At 52.3% G+C, this 18,162-nt stretch overlaps 1 protein-coding gene and 1 pseudogene across 2 annotated transcripts; both read left to right on the top strand.

Annotated features, from left to right (window-relative positions):
• Positions 1 to 2,606: 2,606 nt before the first annotated feature.
• On the top strand, positions 2,607 to 3,059 carry LOC130029821 (ATP synthase subunit d, mitochondrial-like; annotated as a pseudogene).
• Positions 3,060 to 8,860: 5,801 nt separating this feature from the next.
• AVPI1 (arginine vasopressin induced 1) lies at positions 8,861 to 17,619 on the top strand. Of its 2 annotated transcripts, none has more exons than XM_056120728.1 (3): positions 8,861 to 8,983; positions 15,863 to 16,159; positions 17,077 to 17,619. In XM_056120728.1, the coding sequence occupies exons 2-3, from the start codon at positions 15,873 to 15,875 to the stop codon at positions 17,234 to 17,236; spliced, it is 447 nt and encodes a 148-aa protein (XP_055976703.1). In that variant the 5' UTR covers positions 8,861 to 8,983; positions 15,863 to 15,872; the 3' UTR covers positions 17,237 to 17,619. The 2 variants fall into 2 exon arrangements, with proteins under 2 accessions (XP_055976703.1, XP_055976702.1); XM_056120727.1 differs by lacking the exon at positions 8,861 to 8,983 and adding an exon at positions 9,204 to 9,336.
• The last annotated feature ends 543 nt before the right edge of the window (positions 17,620 to 18,162 follow it).

Raw genomic sequence — 18,162 nt, 5'->3', positions numbered from 1 at the left:
ACATCCCCTGTTCCGACTTTGCTTTCCAAATCTCTGTCTTCGCAAGTTTCCCCACTTAGGTCATGCCTACTGCCATCACAGGTTTTCCCGTTCTGGAAGAGGGCATTCAGAATCTGAGACTCGCTGCTCTCTGAGCGAGGCTGTGACAGAAATGGCTTCTCAGGTTCTGCCACCACCGCCGACCCAAGTTCGATTTCTCCGCCCCTCTCGGAGAGCCCGGCAAGCTACCGAGAGTATCTCGCCCGCACGGCAGAGCCTGGCAAGCTCCCCGTGACGTATTCGATATGCCAGACACAGTAACAACAAAGTCTCCAATGGAGACGTTACTGGGCCCGCTCGAGCAAATCGATGATCAACGGGAGGGCCTTTACCTTTACCTTTACCTTTATTGTCATATTGTTTCCGCCTCCCCCATCCCCATCACTGATTTTCTGGTGTCTCTGGATTGAAAGGCAGAGACCCATTCTCACATGGGCGCTGCACCCTTCTTCATCTGTATCTGCCAGTCTCGCAGTCTCAGCTATATCAGAGTCCCATGAGAAAACAGAAAGCATGCAACATTTTGAAGAGGAATATTCAAATTTTGTTCTTTATTATAGGGGCTGGGCTGGAACAATAGCACAGAAGGGTAGAGTAGGGCGTTTGCCTTGCAAGCGGCCAACGTGGCTGACCCCAGTTCGATTCCTCTGCCCCTCTCAGAGAGCCTGGCAAGCTACCAAGAGGATCTCGCCCACATGGCAAAGCCTGGCAAGCTACCCATGACGTATTTGATATATTTGATATGCCAAAAACAGTAACAATTATCACGATGGAGACATTACTGGGCCTGCTCAAGTAAATCGATGAACAACAGGAGGACAGTGATAGTGATTATAGGGGCTCAGGGCACTGAGGGATTGGCCAGTGAGAAGTTAAATTGGCTCGTGAAAAGTTAAAAAGATCACTGAGGTGCTACATTTGTGAAATGCGCCATCTGGGGTTTAGGGATAAAAACGTTCATAGGATGCTATGGCACCGCCAAACATTTGGTACAGCTACCCAAGGGCATGCCAAGGGAAGGTGCTCGCAGCTGTGCATTGCTGCTGCCATGTACTGAGGGCCCACTGTCAGTAAGAGCCCATGCTGCAGGAGTCCACACTGCAGGACACCACAAGGCAGGAAGCATGCTGCAGGAATTCACTTTGCAGGAAGTAGCTGCAGGAATCTACCAGGGAGAAGCCCTCTGTGTCTCCAATGAAAACCTCGCCAGCTTGGTGAGATGCACACCCTGGAACCAGGGAACCCCTTTGTCCTACCGTCCCTCTCTAATGACCAAGTGCTCCCTCTTCTGGCAAAATTGAGCATTGTACAAGCTGGAGACGGAGAAGTATGTGCAGGACTCTCAGAGAGCAGCACAGACGTAACAGACGCAGCTTTGGAGACTCGCCTTCCGGATGTGCTGCTCTACATCATACATTTAGACGGCAGGAAGCATGAAACAGTCCATATCCCCAACCAAAAACCAAAGAAATACAGTTACCCTTTCCCCAGCGAGACCTCAACTTTTTCTCCAAAATGAGGACATTCTCAGCCTCCGCACTCGATATGAACCTTTTATTAGGTTTAGTTCCATGAATAGGTTGTTAGCTAATGATTAAACTGTAGGGCCAGAGCGATAGTACAGCGGGTAGGGAGCTTGCCTTGCACACAGCTGATCAGGTTCAATTCCCAGCATCCCATAAGGTCCCCATAGCCTGGCAGGAGTGACTCCTGAGTGCAGAACTAGGAGTCACCTGTGAGCACCAACAGGTATGGCCCAAAACCAAAGAAACAAAAGGATTAAACCGTAGACTAAATTCCAACAACTGACATATAATGTGGAAAGAGACAGAAAAAGGATAGTATGTTCAAAATGTCACATGTACACAACCAACAGAGAAAATATATGAAGAGTCCTTATTTCTGTTATCTTACACAATATTAATTATGTTTTTAACAGCATTATCCCTTTAACATTTATTATTGAGCATTCTACTCTAAGGAAGAGCTTTCTCTTCTCTATTAATACACCTGGTCACTTACTTGAGTAATCTGAGCTTGATTAATTAATTAATTAAGATTAAGATTAATTAATTAAGATTAAGCTTAATCTTACATTCATGGGGTGATACTCTATAACCATATAATTTTGAAGCTCCCCATTTGGCTAATGGAGTCCTTATCCACCGACTCCTTGTCCTTTGGACCCAGCACCATTATTATTTATTTTATTTTATTTTTATTTTGGGGCCATACTTGGAGGTGCTCAGGGCTTATTCCTGGCTCTGCACTCAGGAATCACTCCTGGCAGACCTCAAATGACCATATGGGATGCTGGGATCGAACCAAGGTTAGCTATGTGCAAGGCAAGCACCCTACCCACTATATTATCACTCTGTTCCCAGCTCTATTATTCTTTATATGCTTTCTGACTTTCCAGCACACCTAGCTGTTCTAAAATCATCTTGAACTTGTCAACCCCCAGTAGTGGAATCAGCTATTTTGCCAAAGAGCTGTGATTCCTCCGTGGATGATGGCACTGAGAAAATAATATCTAGAGGTTACCAGGGTCTGTGTAGGATCTCGAGATGGCTGGGTGAAAATTTACTTGGAAAACCATCAACTGCATAGCTTTTGGGGATATCATCTTCCGATACTACAAAGCCATTCCTAACTTCCTGAAATCCTGAAATGTGACCCTCTTCCTGAGAAACCACCCTGCCATCGACTGGGCTTATGACAAGGCCAGCGTGGTAGCCTGGTGGAAGACCCTGAGGTGTTCAATGCCATGAAAGTTCCCGTGCCAGAAGGTAAATTTACAGCACAGGTGGATGCTGTGAAAAGCTGTGCTGTGTTTCTGGTGCTCTCCAAGGCCAGGATGGAGGAATACCGGAAGGAGCTGGAGAAGAAAAAGAACAGCATCCCATTGGATCAGATGACCATGGAGGACTTGAACTAAGCCTTCCCGGAAACCAAGTTAGACGTTGAAGAAGTATCCCTCTTGGCCTCAGGAGCCCAAATGCTGGCCCTCAGATTACTAACCCCAGACATAAAAAAGAATGAGGTGGGGGGGGGGCGGGGACAAGAGAAAGAAAGAAATCAATATCTAGGTGCCACGTGTGCTTTCTTCTGTTGGAGTCTCATTGCTTCTAGGTCCTCGAGCAGAAACAGCTGAAGAATGTGGACACATGCGACTAGCCATTCATAGCTAGGTTTGTTTCTACATCTAAGCCCCTGTATGTTAGAAATCACGAGTACTTGCTCTGAACTGAGTTACATCTCCTCTCCCTCCTTCCCCAATTTTTTTTTCTTTTTTTTTTTTGCTTTTTGGGTCATACCCGGCGATGCTCAGGGATTACTCCTGGCTTTGCACTCAGGAATTACTCCTGGCAGTACTCAGGGGACCATACGGGAAACTGATAATTGAACTCAGGTCGGCCAGGTGCAAGGCAAATGCCCTATCTGCTGTGCTATTGCTCCAGCCACCCTCCCACTTGCAAATTTCTATGTTGGAGTTTGAACTTGCAATGGAACCATGTTTGGAGATGGAAGTACCAGCGATGCATTTCTGTGGTTAAGCACCTCCCTCGAGTCTATCAAAGTGTGTTCTAGAACAACTGAAACAGACCAGCACAATACTGACCTTTTATTCTAATCTATCCAATGGTGTATATACATGTGAGTATACACACTGACATATTATATAATTGTGGATAAGTCTACATATTTATTTTTTAATTTTTATTTATTTAGTTTGCTGTTTGGGTCACACCCAGCAATGCTCGAGAGTTACTTCTGGCTCTGCGCTCAGGAATTACTCCTGGCGGTGCTTGGGGGACCATAAGGAATGCTGGGGATTGAACCTGAATCAGCTGCATGAAAGGCAAATGCACTACCCACTGTACTATCACTCCAGCCCCTACATATCTATTTAGTGTTGCTGTAACGGACCATTTACCTAGAGAACTTTCAATTTTAAATTCATTTTGTTTTGGGGGTCACATCTGGCAATGCTCACGTGGTACTCCTGCTTCTGCACTCAGGAATTACTCCTGATGGGCTCAAGAGACCATAGACCATATGGAATGCCGAGGATGGAACCTGGGTCAGCCAAACGCAAAGCAAGTGCCTACTTGCTGCGCTATCACATTGTAAGTTCTGAAAAGAAGACTAGAGGAAGTTGCTTTAGCAGAAGATTTCTTTTGTCTTGTTTTATTTTGCTTTTTTAAGTTAAGAATGATCAAAACCATTCATCAAAAACAGTGGAGTGGCCCCAACCTTGCACTGCTGTTTGTCAGTTGAATCTGAGTTCTCTCTGCTGTCTGCTGTCCCCAGAACTAGACAGACAGCAAGAACAGACCCAGGGAACAAAACCCAGACTTGCCCCATCTGTGTAACTGTCAGCTGCTTGACTGTTTCCAGCCGGAGCTGAGAGAGAGAGAGGGAGGGGGAGGGGGAGAGGGAGAGGGAGAGGGAGAGGAGGGAGAGGGAGAGGGAGAGGGAGAGGGAGAGGAGGGGGAGGGAGAGGGAGAGGGAGAGGGAGAGGGAGAGGGAGAGGAGGGAGAGGGAGAGGGAGAGGGAGAGGAGGGAGAGGGAGAGGGAGAGGGAGAGGGAGAGGGAGAGGGAGAGGAGGGAGAGGGAGAGGGAGAGGGAGAGGGAGGAGTCCTGTGCTGGCTTTGAGTCTCTAGGATGGCCTGCGGCAACTTCCATCTTCAAACTCTTGCTGAAAGGTGGCTATGGTTATTCCCATTGCATAGGTAGGAAAATAGGCAGAGAGGTGAAGCCATTTGTCTAAGTTTGAATCTCTGGAATCCCTTATCTACATTCTACTTCCTTTTTTTAAGTTTTTACCAGCACCTTCTGAGCCATGCTGAAGCCTGGGACATAATGAAAAATGTGCAACCCATGTGCACTTATTAAAATATCTTTCCAAATGAAAGGTTTATAAGACTAATAAATAGTTACCCACAATTCCTTTCTACAATACAGTAAAAAATTATTAAAATATGTAGGGGCTGGAGCAATAGCACAGCGGGTAGGGCGTTTGCCTTGCACGCAGCCGACCCGAGTTTGATTCCCAGCATCCCATATGGTCCCCTGAGCACCGCTAGGAATGAGTCCTGAGTGCATGAGCCAGGAATAACCCCTGAGCATCACCGGGTGTGACCCAAAAAGAAAAAAAAAAAGAAAGTAAACTTCAGGAATTGTCTTTTTTCTTCATAATTAAAACCATCAGCATCAAAAAAAATTAAAAAATAAAATATCTTTCCAAATTTGGAGACAGGTGGAAAAATGGAGAAAAGGTATGCAACTGGACAAAGCTCAAGTATTAGCATGTACCTGGCATATACAAGGCCCCAATTTTGATTTCTGACACCACTTGGCCCAAGCACCACCAGAAGTGGTCGCCGTTATTAAAAAAAAAAGTGGGGGGTGGGGAGAAAGGAAAAGCTCAACAATCAGAGCAATAGTACATACAACCAATCCTAGTTCAATCCTCGGCATCCCATATGGTCCCGTGGGTACCACGAGGAGTGATACCTGAATGGAGAGCCAGGAGTAACCCCTGAGCATTGCTGAGTGTGACAAAGAAACAAATAGACAGACAAAATTACATCTAGATTTTTTTTTTCTTTTTGGGTCACACCTGGCAATGCACAGGAGTTACTCCTGGCTCTGCACTCAGGAATTACTCCTGGCGGTGCTCAGGGGACCATATGGAATGCAGGGAATCGAACCCAGGTCAGCCACCTGCAAGACAAACGCCCTACCTGCTGTTCTATCACTCCAACCCCTAGATATTTATCTTGACTACAGAATTGTGGGTTTACATTTTGCAAACAAGGGTTGTTCTCATCTCCCCTTGGTTAAACCAGGTCTTGGTGTGATTTATACTAGGGCTCTATTCCCCAGAGTTGACCTTCCCCAAGGTGGGCCCTGTTTGGGGGCTGGGTGGGAGGGAGAGGAATCCATATGCCACATGATGCCATTATACCCCCAGAGAACTGTGGAAGTGCTCCATCAGATGTTGTGAATCCTGGAACTGTAACAATAGCAACACAAGCCCATTGTGTGGTAAGCACATGGTCACATGCTTGCACAAATGTTTGGAGACACCAGATATTTTCCACCCAGTCTTACTCACACCTCACCCAGAGCTCCTTGTGCTTCTGGGGCGGTGAATCCTACCCTGGTGTGCCCTTCTGAGCTCACGACATCAGAATTCCTCAGATCTCCAAGCACGGACATGCCCAGTCCGGCTTCCTCTTATTTGGAACGGGCAGGAGGAATCTGCGGGCCAGACATCCAGCCTCCCCGCTTAGGCATCTTGCAAAGGCCCTCCCTGAGCCTAGCAGATGATTGACAGACTTTACAACAATACCCTCCACTGGAGTTACGCATTGCTTATTTCTTTTCAAGATTTCCCATAGGAATTCAGGACAAAAAAAGCAAAGTGAGACCACGTCAAAGCCCTTTCAATGACAGCCAAGCACTGACGAGGTAGTTAATTTTGTCTTTGTTATTGGGGTGCCCGGCAAGCTACCGAGAGTATTCGATATGCCAGACACAGTAACAACAGAGTCTCCAATGGAGACGTTACTGGGCCCGCTCGAGCAAATCGACGATCAACGGGAGGGCCTTTACCTTTATTGGGGTGCCACCCAGTGGTTCTCACGGCTCCTGGCTCTGTGCACGAGGATCACGGGGCCATACATGGTGCCTAGGATCGAACCTAGCTCGACCATGTGCAAAACGAGCATCTTAAACTGCCTACATACAGCACTCCCACCACTGCTACCGCTGCCACCACTGTCTCTCCAATCCTCTGACCAAATGCCTTTTGTGCAGGACAGAGAGAGGAACTAACTGAAGGTGAGGGTATAAAGGACAGCTCCTCAACATCTCCAGCTTGCAAAAAGAGCTTCTCAAGTCCCCGTGTACTGCCTCTTACCCTTTCCCCTCAGATCTGTTACAGAAGAGAAATCTGATTTACATACTACTGACAGCCAGTCTTGAAATGAACGAGTAATCAGGGAGACCTAGCTGCATGGAACCAGGCATCCTTTCTGGCCACTGGAGGTTTAGGATGCGTCCATCCTGGCAGTGCTGGAGGTTACTCCCTAACCCTTTCCCATGCAGAGCATGCCCTCAGCTCTTTCAGCCATCTCTCCAACCCCTTCCTGGCCATTTTGAGCCAGTTCACCGTCTAAGTAACAAACAAACAAGCAAAATAATTTACCAAGAGCCTACTGGACGCACTGCACACATCCCTGGTCTCCAATCAAGTTCCATAGCATGGCTGGACTGTGACCTTTTGCAAACACAAATTTGTGAGGACGAGATGAAGTCATTGTAAAGATCTGATGGTGATATTGGCATATAATAAGTGTTATAAAATGTCTAGTAAATAATTACATATAGGCTAGAGATGTGGCTCAGTGGTAAAGGGCATGTTTTGCATGTATAAGACTCTGGATTCAGGCTGGAGCAATAGTGCAACAGAGTGTTTGCCTTGCATGCAGCCCTCCTGAGTTCCATCCCCAGCGTCCCATATGGTTCCCCAGAGCACTGCCAGAAGTAATTTCTGAGTGAAGAGCCAGGAGTAACCCCTGAGTATTGCTGGGTGTGTGACTCAAAGAGAAAAAAAAAGGCTCTGGGTTCAATTCCCAGTATCTAAAGAAAAAAAACAAAAAAAACAACAAAAAAATAGCCACTGCTATTTCCTCAGAGGATCCTGTGGAAATTTCATCACGGCCGCCTTTGCCTTCTGCTTCCCACCACCCTCTCCCTTGCCAGCCTTACTCCAGGCCTCACTGAGTCAGACCACCCTCATGTCACTCTCTCTTCCTTAAACATGCTTTCCAGGCCCTCCTTCATATCTCAACTTAAATACTGTGATTTCTTGAGTCAGGGAGATAACGCAGCAGGAAGGAGCACATTGTATGCCCAACCCTGAGTTAGATCGCAGCACCGCATGGCCCCTGGGAGCACCACCAGGTGTAGCTCTGGCACCCGCCTCCCCCCACCACCACAGGTGAGAGTTCCCATTTGTTAAAAAAATTTTTTTAATTAAAATTTTTAAAATAAAATTTTATTTAATTTTAAAAATCCTGCCTTTAGGATCTCTGGAAACATGAACAGCTACGATATGAACTTAATCACGACTGTAATCACAAGTGTTTCAGGATTTTCGGTGTTTGCCCCTTCCAAGCCAAGGGTACTCCAACCTGGTGGGTACTTAATAAAACCGCCGCATGAGGAATGAATAAAATCTTTGCAATATTATGTCATTTTAGGTAACTGGCTCCTTGCAACTTCATCAGGCGGTAGAGCTGACCCAAGACTCGAACCCACCTATTCTAGCTCTGGAGCCCAAGATCTGAGACCGACCACTCAGTTCCCCTCGGTCAAAGCCGCCTCTTGGGAGCAAGTGATCTGCGAGCGGCGGGGCTATTTGCAGAGAGCTGCGCGCGGGGTTGCGCGCTGCGCTCACTGGCCTTGGGCCCAGGGGAAGGGGCACCCGTCACTTGCACCCAGCAGGGCCCACGGCCGCACCCCTTGGCAGGAATGCGGCCCCGCCCGGCTCCAGCGCCAGCAAAACCGCGCTCTCCTGGGCACTGACGTCAATGAAGGGGGCGCCTCGGGGCGCGACGCGAGGGTGGCTCGGGGCGGGGGCAGCCGGCTCGGGAGGACACGCCCACTCGCCGCTGCTCGTCCGCTGATTGGACGCGGCTCATCTCCGCACTCGGGTTTCGAGGCGGCGGAGGGAAGGGGGCGGAGCCCCGACACGCCCCTCGCGGCTGTGCGGCCGCTGATTGGCTGGCGGCGTCTCCGCGTTCGAGTTTTGGAAGGCTCGCACCCGAGCTCGCCCGGAGCGCGGCCGGGGATTGGCGGTTCCGCGGCCGCCGAGCGCTCTCTCCGGGGAGCCGCGGCGGTGACCCGAGTGGCTGGCCGCGGCAGCGAGGTACGTAGGTCCTCGAGCAAGCTCGCGGGCGGTGGCAACGGCCGGGCGGCCGGGCGGGTGCTGGGACCTGCCGCTCCGGAGCCCCCTGGACGCCGCCGGGCGTTGCGTGCCCTGCAGGGACCGGCTTGCGCTGGGCTGGTCGCCCGGTGGGTGACCTCGGCCAGCATTACCCGCTTCCAAGCCCACGACCGGTTCGCGAACGCCGGCTGGCCCTGGTGACCCCCTGCGGCGGGGGGGGTGCGGGAAGCCCCGCGCTGTCGCCCGCCTTTGGGAAAGGGCTGCTGGCCCCGTGGGGGACGCGGCGCAGCTGGCCCCGTCCGGACCTGCGGTCTGCCTTGCTGCCCTTGCGCGCGGTGAGTAATCGCCCCGACTCCCCGCCGTGCTGGGGGAGTGAGGACCCAGGGCGCCGACGCAGGCTCGGGGGAGGCTGACGTTCCAGCCCTCCGTTCTAAAACCGTGGAAGCAAAAGAGACAAAAAAACAGAAAACAAAAAACACGCAGGTTTTGAGTGCGAGGTTTCCGAGCCGTCTGGGTCCTTCCTTCCTTCCTCTCTCTCTTTCTCCCTCCCGCGCCCCCCCACCCCCCCTCCCCCACGCCAAGACCTCATCAACCATCTGGAAGGGACAAAAATAACCGCGGTGGGACGCGTGGGTGCTGGGGTGCTAGGGTCAGACCCCTGGGGTCCCCTTCCCAGCCTCATCGCCATCCCCGAGGTAACTTGGGGCAAGTTTCTCTGCGCGCTGATTGCAACTGTTGCGACGTGCTTTCTTGTGGGGGGAGGGGGGTGGCCCTGAGGATGACGAAGATTTCCCCCTTTGAATCCCAGGAAGCTGCCTCCACGGGCAGGATGATGTAAGACACACCGCACCCCCCCTCCCCCCCCTGGGCTCCCGCCGGGTCCCCTCTTCTCCGGAGAGCCGTGAGACCTTAAAAAAAAAAAAGCCCTTTTGAAGGAGTTTCTGACTGGTGGTCACTCGGAATGGAAAGGATCTGGAATGGTGCTTTCCCATCTGCACTCTCCCTTGTCTTCTGACATTGTCTTATGTTCACCATGTTGATGATGAGCAAACTCAGGAAGGGGAAACTGAGGCTTGCCAAGGCCACCCAGTTATCAGGGATACAGCAAAGGTCTGCTTGAGGAGTGGTTCCCAGCACCAGAGGCAGTAGGAGCCCACGTGGTATTTAAGAATTGGTTTTGGAGGAAGTGCCCCATGGCCTTGCTCCACCTCCTGGACACAGAGTTGGAGGCCACCTCCTGCCTGTTGGTCCCAAGCTCGCCTGGTGGAAACCACAGTGGAGGTGTGTGTGTGTGTGTGTGTGGGGGGGGGGGGGACACTGGCTCTGCTGTTTGTCCAGGGGACTGTCCCTCAGGAGCGTCTCATCCAGGGGCATTCCTGGGTACGGAAACAGGCCGAGGCCCTGTGCTGATTTGGGCCAGGTCCCAGAGTTCTCAGCCTCTCATTTCAGAGATACTTACTGCCACTTACTTCTCATGAGGGGAGTGTGTTAACTTAGGAGCTGGGCCCCGCAGCCCCCAGGAGTCCTGCATCTCTGGAAGTGGCCAGGCCAAGCCTCATAAATCACCAGGAGCCCTTGACCCCACACCCTTTCTCCACTGCAGATTCTGTCCTTGGTCAGTCTTTAGAGTTCCAGAGCTGGTGGACTGCCTTGCTCTGAAACAAGTTGAACTTTGACATCTCCAACGTTTTGGTGTTTACTTTAGAGGTTTGTTTTTTTAACCTGATTTGTGTCAAGTTGAAGTGTTTCGTAATTAGCCTTTTCTCATTCGCCCATAGAACCACGCTTATCTTCATTTGTATCAGCTCTGCAGGGAGAGCCGTTTGTAATCTTTTAATAGCTGGGTGGTTTCGTTTTTCAGTTTTAAAAAGTGCCATTGTTCGAGTGTACTCTGGCTTCCCGGGATTCGGGTCCTCTCCGGGAAATGAGGGGGAAAGCGATGAATGAGGATGAATGAGTTGCGCACAATGAGATGGGCAAGGTGACCAATAATAAGCCTTCTGATTCAGGGTCTTCAAAGGTTCACCACCTAATCCTCTGTGAAATGCAGTTTTTTTTTGAAGCCTCACTCTGCTGTCTGACTCCCAAGCTGGGCAGAGAGCCAAGAACAAAGGCCTCGTTGGGGCTGGAGGGATAGTACGGTGGGTAGGGCACTTGCCTTGCACATGGCCGCCTGGGTTCAATCCCAGCAACCCATATGATTCCCCAATCCTTCCAGGAGTGAGCCGAAGGTTCCTACCGCCACCACCATCATGACCAAAAAAAAAAAAAAAAAAAAAAAAACACCCAAGGGCCTCAGAATTTAGGGTGCCAAGGCCTTCTGATGGCTCATGGAGAGTCTGAGTGAGGTAGGTGTCTCAGACTCTTGTCGACAGTTTTTTGTGGTGCCTTCTTGCTTCCTGTCATTCACCCAAACCGAAGGCGAGTCTGGCAGGCCTGGCAGAGGGGCTGGGATGAGGGGGAAGTCAGGCTCCCAGCCATTTCCTCTCCAGGGCCTTGGCTGCTGTGCTGGAGTCCGCCCTGCTTCCCGAGGGCAGGGTGAGAAGGGACAGCGCCCCAGACAAACCTGTGAATCTACCTCAGGACTGGCTAGAGCCCACCTTCATCACTGCAGTGTCCGAAAGCACTGAATTCTGGCTCCCTCCAGCCCACAGTACCAAAACAGTCTGGCCTTGAAGAAGGGAAGCGATGGTTAGGGAGTTTCCTGACAACGAATGGGCCACGTGGCCTGCACTGACAGACAAGCAAACCCACCCTTGATGCCTCCTTTCAGAACCACTGATGCTTGCCTGAGGGACCATCATCATCCACTTGTTCTTCTTACCAAGGAAGAGAATGTGCACCTGCTTCTCCCCAACTCCCAAAGGCCAGGGCAGTGCCTGGGACCCTCTTGGTGAGTGAGTCGGACGGAGAACCCCACGCCCGGTCCTCTGACTCAGAAGCCTGCTCTGTGTCCGGGCTGAGGATCCAGATTTCATGGTGGACACCAGGCCACTTCCTCTTTACTGCCATGTGCTCAAGGCTCTGGGGCAGCCTGTTGCTCAGAAAACAGCCCTGTTGCTAGCAAAAAGAAAACAGAAACAAAAGTGGGTCCGTTCCCTCGGGCCAGAGATAGCTCAGCAGTGTGGAGTGTAAAGCTGACAGCTCTGCTTTACAAGCAGGCGCTTTGGGTTCCGTCCCCAACACCATGTGGTCCTGAGCCAGCACTGAGCTGGTCCTGAGCCCACAAGCACAGCCAGGCATGACCCTCTTCAAAGATGAAAAGGAAAAAAAATCCCATTTTCCCAGGGCAGTCTCTGGTGGGGGAGGGAGGGTCCCTTGTGGTTCTTCCCTCTCTTGGACGGATTTCCCCCTTAGTGAGTGAGGTGGGGATAGTGGCGTCACCTCCCAGCAAAGCACAGTGGCGTGAAGGCACCGCCGTCTTTAGCCTGGCTGAGCCACTTCACAGCCGTATCGCAGCTTCTTTCCCGTCTCCTCTGGGCTGGGACGAGGATCACTGTGCCTTAGTGCCTGCGAAGTGTTTGAAGATGGAGAGGGCTGAGAAGATCTTCAAGATAAATCAGTGTGATGCATGGTGCCGGCTGTGTTAGTACCCCAGGTAGCTTGTATTACGTGTGACTTGGTGGTGGCTGTTTTCTCTGGTACCTGTCATCCAGCTCAAGAGATTGCATTATCACTCATTATAGGTTTGAACTGGATTCCCAGAACAGTGCTTAAGGAGAAGCAGGTTTGTTAGTTCCCATTTTCCAGATAAAAGAGTATCATTTGGTGGCAGCAGCAGCCGTGGTTTGGGGAGTGGGGTTGGGGGTGTGGGACTTGTGTTCGGGGCTTACTCCTAGCTCTGTGCTCAGAGATCACTGCTGGTGGGACTGGGGACCATATGTGGTGTTGGGAATAAAACCTGTTTGACTTCATGCAAAAGAAAGCACCTTACCCCTGTACTATCTTTATCTGGCTCAAGACTTGGCAATGCACAGAGGTTACTCCTGGCTCGCACTCAGGAATTACTCCTGGCGGTGCTCAGGGGACCATATGGGATGCTGGGAATCGAACCCGGGTCGGCTGCGTGCACGGCAAACACCCTACCCGCTGTGCTATCACTCCAGCCCCAAGACCACCCTTTTTATGAAGCTAATTTATCTGAACATTATTTATCTGCGAACTTTATATTTGTTACTAAATTTTTTGAAAGGGTGTGTGTGGGTCCTTATGATAGAAGATTTAGGTGTTTTGTTGTTGTTGTTTTAGAGTCACACCTAGATATGCTCAGGGTTTACTTCTTTTTTTAAAATTTGTAAAATTTAAATTTTTTTTGCTTTTTGGGTCACACCTGGCGATGCTCAGGGGTTGCTCCTGGCTCTGCACTCAGCAATCACTCCTGGCGGTGTTGGAGAGACCATATGTGATGCTGGGGAATTGAACCCAGGTCGACTGTGTGCAAGGCAAACACCCCACCCGCTGCACTATTGCTGCAGCCCCTCTCAGGGTTTACTTTTGGTTCTGCACTCAGCGATCACTCTTTGTGATGCCCCAGGGACCATGTTGGGTGTGAGGGATACAATCTGGGTTGGCTGCCCTCAAGGCAAGCTCCCTACACACTGTGTTCTCCCTCGGGGCCAGATAGGTGATGTGGGAACTGGGACAGAGTGAGATGGACAGTACTAGACTAAGGAGTCGTGACTGTAAGGATGAGGGAAGGCCAGGGCAAAGGAGGAATGGCAAAATGACAGAACAAAAGACAGAGTAAGGGGACTTCTGCAAGAGGCTGACAGGAAATTGGTCATGCTTCTTTTCTTGGGTTCTGGAGCCACACACGGCGGTTCCCAGGGCCCATGCAGTGCCAGGGATTAGACCTGGAACTCCTTGTCTGCAGAGCACTCCAGTGTTTTTTTAACCAACTCTCTTACCCAGAAGATTCTGTAGGCTTTCCATTTTTTCAGAGCATGTACTTTTATTGGAGGGAGGGGTGTGGAGGGGCAGAGGTTTAGATCACATCTGGCAATGCTCGGGGCTTACTTCAGACTTTGTGCTCAAGGATCATACCTGCCAAGGTTCAGGGCATCATAGGGTGCTAGAAATCGATGCAGATTGGCCTCATGAAAGGCAAGCCCCCTTCCTATATTGTTCTCTCCCTCCGGCCCCGCATGTGCATTTTGGGTTTTTTTTTGTTTTTTTTTTTTTTGCTTTTTGGGTCACACCTGGCGATGCACAGGGGTCACTCCTGGTTTTGCACTCAGGAATTACTCCTGGTGATGCTCAGGGGACTATATGGGATGCTGGGAATCGAACCCGGGTCGGCAGGGTGGAAGGCAAACACCCTACCCGCTGTGCTATCGCTCTAGCCCCCGCATGTGCATTTTGAATTTAAATATATTTTAACCTTGAATTCCCCTTTTCACCTGGCTGCCAGGTAATAGGTGTCTGGGTGTCTAGTTGTGGAGAGAGGGACACAGCGCCTGGGCCTTCCCCATGAGCCTGGACTGTGAGGCATGGCTAGAACACATGAAGGACCTCACTGGATCTCCATGACACCCTTGCCCCAAGGACAGTCGCTGAGGCAGCCACTGAGGGACACCTGGATTCTAACTCACTGCTGCCTGGTCCCACACCAGACATTTTTATCCCATGACAGTCCTGACAAGGTTTGTCCAATTTTACCATTCGGCTGGCTCAGAGGGGGCTGAGAAATGAGCCCAGGATTGTAGTCAGGAAGGTGACAGAGCTCTGTGCAGGGCTGACGTCCTCACCCTGCTGTCCACAGCTTCTCCAGGCTGGAGAAGGGGCCATGGGAGTATGTGGGGAGGGGGGAAGAACTGTGAGTATCTTGATTATTCCAAGCAAGCTGCAGAGCATGGGCCCTTGATTGGGACATTTTTACTGAAACTTACACATTTCAGCTTCTGCCCAGGGCAGTTCAGTCTAATCCTCCAGACCCCTCTTTTACCCCACCTCTGTTGTGGTGGGCCTTTGGGCTAGAGTAAGACCCCCGCTGGTCTAGTTCCTGCCCCATTGTAAAACACAATACTGGGTTCTGGTTTGGAGCCCTCGGGGAACTGAATGAGGCTGAAGAACTGGACCTGGGGAACTGGATGAGGCTGGGACGACCAACCCCTGCTGGGCTGGGAGAGGGGGGCCTGGCTAGTAGCCATGGAGGCTGCTGCCAGAGCTCCCAAGGGAGAGCCCAACCCTACTCCCTGTCACTTCTGTGTGTGAGCCAGGTGCCAGCTCTCTGGGTGCGCTTCTGTTCTATCATCCATGACACGAGGTAGAGGAGTGCGTGTCTGGGCTGTGCTGACATGTCATGGCGTGAGCTTGCCCTGGCAGAGCCTGGCAAGGGAGGGGTGTGCAATACCCTCAGTGGCAGACATGGGCCTTGTCCTCAGCACCCGGGATCTCCACCCACACTCTTGGGATCTACTCTTTTTTTTTTTCTTTTTTGGTCACACCTGTCGATGCTCAGGGGTTATTCCTGGCTCTGCACTCAGGAATTACTCATGGTGCTGCTCGGGAACCATATGGGATGCTGGGAATCGAACCCGGGTCGGCCACGTGTAAGGCAAATGCCCTACCCGCTTTGCTATCACTCCAACCCCTGGGCTCTACTCTTAAGTTGCTTTGTCACTGTGGCAAATCCAGTGGATCGGGGTTGGGTTTCATCTGCAGAGTGGGCTGACACATTTGTCAGATGCAGAAACGCTTCATCATGACTTGGTGATCTCCCCAGTCATGTCCTGGGATGCGGACACTGTCTCCACTCTGGCTCCCAAAGAAAAGCAATCCCAGAATTCCTTGCAGCATCCAGGTACCTGGTCTTGGTAATGCCTTGCCGAACTGACATCTCTCCATGCTTTCCTTCCTCAGGGCACCCAGGATGGGCACCCCAGCCTCTGTAGTGAGCGAACCACCCCCTTGGCAGGCCCCGGCGGAGGCCCGTGGTCGCAAGCAGGCCTCAGCCAACATCTTCCAGGATGCTGACCTGCTGCAGATCCAGGGGCTGTTTCAGCGCAGCGGGGATCAGCTGGCTGAGGAACGCGCCCAGATCATCTGGGAGTGCGCAGGGGACCACCGTGTCGCCGAGGCCTTGCGCAGGTTGCGCAGGAAGAGGCCCCCCAAGCAGAACCCCGTGGGCCACTCACTCCACCACTGCAGCCGGCTCAAGTAGGTCCCTGGGCTGCAGTGGGGAGGCTGGGTGCGGGGAGCGCTCCTGGCTCTGTGACCTGGAGCTGCTGTTGGAGCCGCGGGGCTGTCTGCGCAGGGCCTGTCATGTGGTTGGCAAGTAAGGGATCACAGTTCCTGTGGCATCACAGAAGACCCCCATCAGCACTTGCAGAGAGGGGTGCTGGGGGCTTCTCGCTGCCACTTTCCTATCAGCAGTGATCCTCAGATGGGGAGTGGGTGACTGCATGGAATGAATGCATGGCTAAAATTTCACAGTGGCATCTGGAGGGGAAAATGGTTTGGGGCAGGGAAATCGCTCAGGTACAAACTTTGCATGAGGCCCCTGACACCGTGGCATCTCTGGCCGAGCTCCTGAACTGTGTGTTCTTCTGAGCACTGCTCGGGAGGGTCCCCACCCGAAATAAAATGGACATCTGTTGAGAAATATTCGACCTTTCCTAGCCACCCACGTCTTTGCTTAGGCCCCTGCACGTCCGGGCACCGCCACCCAGAGGTCTGGCTGAACCACTGGCCTAGATGCTGTGGGCATTGACCCCAGCTTCCACTTCTCCCATGTCCCGGAGGCCACGGATCAGAACATTAGACCCGAGCATCTGAGAGCATCGGATCCAGGGAGAGCAAATCCGTGTCGCTGCTCACCTTCTCCCCGCTGGCCTGTCACCCTGGCCTGCTAAGGACACAGGGGAGCTGTGGGTGATGGTGCCGTGAGTGGAGGAGGGCAGGGAGACCCCTAGGCGTCACACCCCTGACCTAATCCAAGTCTCTCAGACTCCTCCAAGTCCCGCCCCATCAAGCCGCTCTTGGACTGGCGAGACCCGGAGCTGGTCTGTTTGTTCCAAAATCTCTTACTCCCAGTGTCTTTCTGCTGATGTTGTTTATACACTTGTTCCCTCCAGGGCTCCGGAGCCCCCCACTTCACCAGCTGACCCACAGAGCAGGGCCTCGGAAGTGACGTCCGGCGAGCAGTGTCTGAACTCCAGGAGGTCGAGTGCCAGGATCCGCCAGAACTGGAGGAAGCCGAGCCCCAGCAGCTACCTGCATCAGATCAGGCACTGACCCGAGCAGGCACTGGGGGCGGCGGCTGTGTCTCTCCCAGGCATTCCAAGGACTCCGCCAAGAGGCCCAGGGAGGCCCCGGAGGGGAGAAGAGGCAGAGAGCAGCTGTGGGTCCGTGGGGGCCCACTGCCAGGGGCTGTCCAGAACAGGAAGGGAGGCTCCACGGGAGATCCCACCCCTGCCTCCGCCCTTCCCCTCCAACGCTCCGGCCTTGTGCATGCCGTTCCCCCGTGGGAGGCGGGGGCCAAGCGCAACTGGAGCCCCCTGCCCCTGGGCACCCCCTGCGCCAGCAGCCACTCCACACGCACAACACAAACACGCGCATCCCAAACTGCATGACACTGTCCAAGTGGTTTGAATGGCAGAATAAACACACGAAGCATCGCTGCCTCTGCGTATCCGTGGGGGTCTCTGGGATGGGGCGTGGCTGCTCACCACACCTGAGTCCCTGGCTCCAGGTGGTCCTGCTCCCAGGGGTGCTGTCCCAGAGCTCTCAGAGGGGGTGGTGCTCTGGCCGCCAGGTCTGGGTGCCCTGGCCCCAGGTGGATGAGCTGCAGGCCACGTCCTGAGGATCAGCTCCTTAGCCAACTTCTTCCTGACCTGGGGTGAAGCACCGGCCGCACTCATCACCCGAGAGCCCACTTCACAGTTCCTGGCGCCTCAGAGCCCTGGGGATGAGGAGCTATAGGTTTCCTCTCCGCCCACTGTCCCATCGGCGGGACCACCCAGCTTCCGGCGCTCCAGGCGTGCGCCAGGCAGGTGGTGCTCACGAGCAGCGCTGCCCCCTTGTGGCCCAGAGAAGACGCTGCTCCACACCCTTTAAACTCTTGGGCTTACATTTTAGAAATTGGAATTTTTCTCCCCCCTTTTTTATAATGCTGCCAGCGCAAATACTTCCTATATAACTCCTATTTTTGAGGAACATCG

The sequence above is a fragment of the Sorex fumeus genome, unplaced genomic scaffold (genome assembly GCF_029834395.1).
Source record: "Sorex fumeus unplaced genomic scaffold, SorFum_2.1 ptg000043l, whole genome shotgun sequence".
In the NCBI taxonomy this organism is placed as follows: Eukaryota; Metazoa; Chordata; class Mammalia; order Eulipotyphla; family Soricidae; genus Sorex; species Sorex fumeus.
The sequence above is the reverse complement of the archived record's forward strand: the minus strand, read 5'-3'. Positions and strand labels throughout refer to the sequence as shown.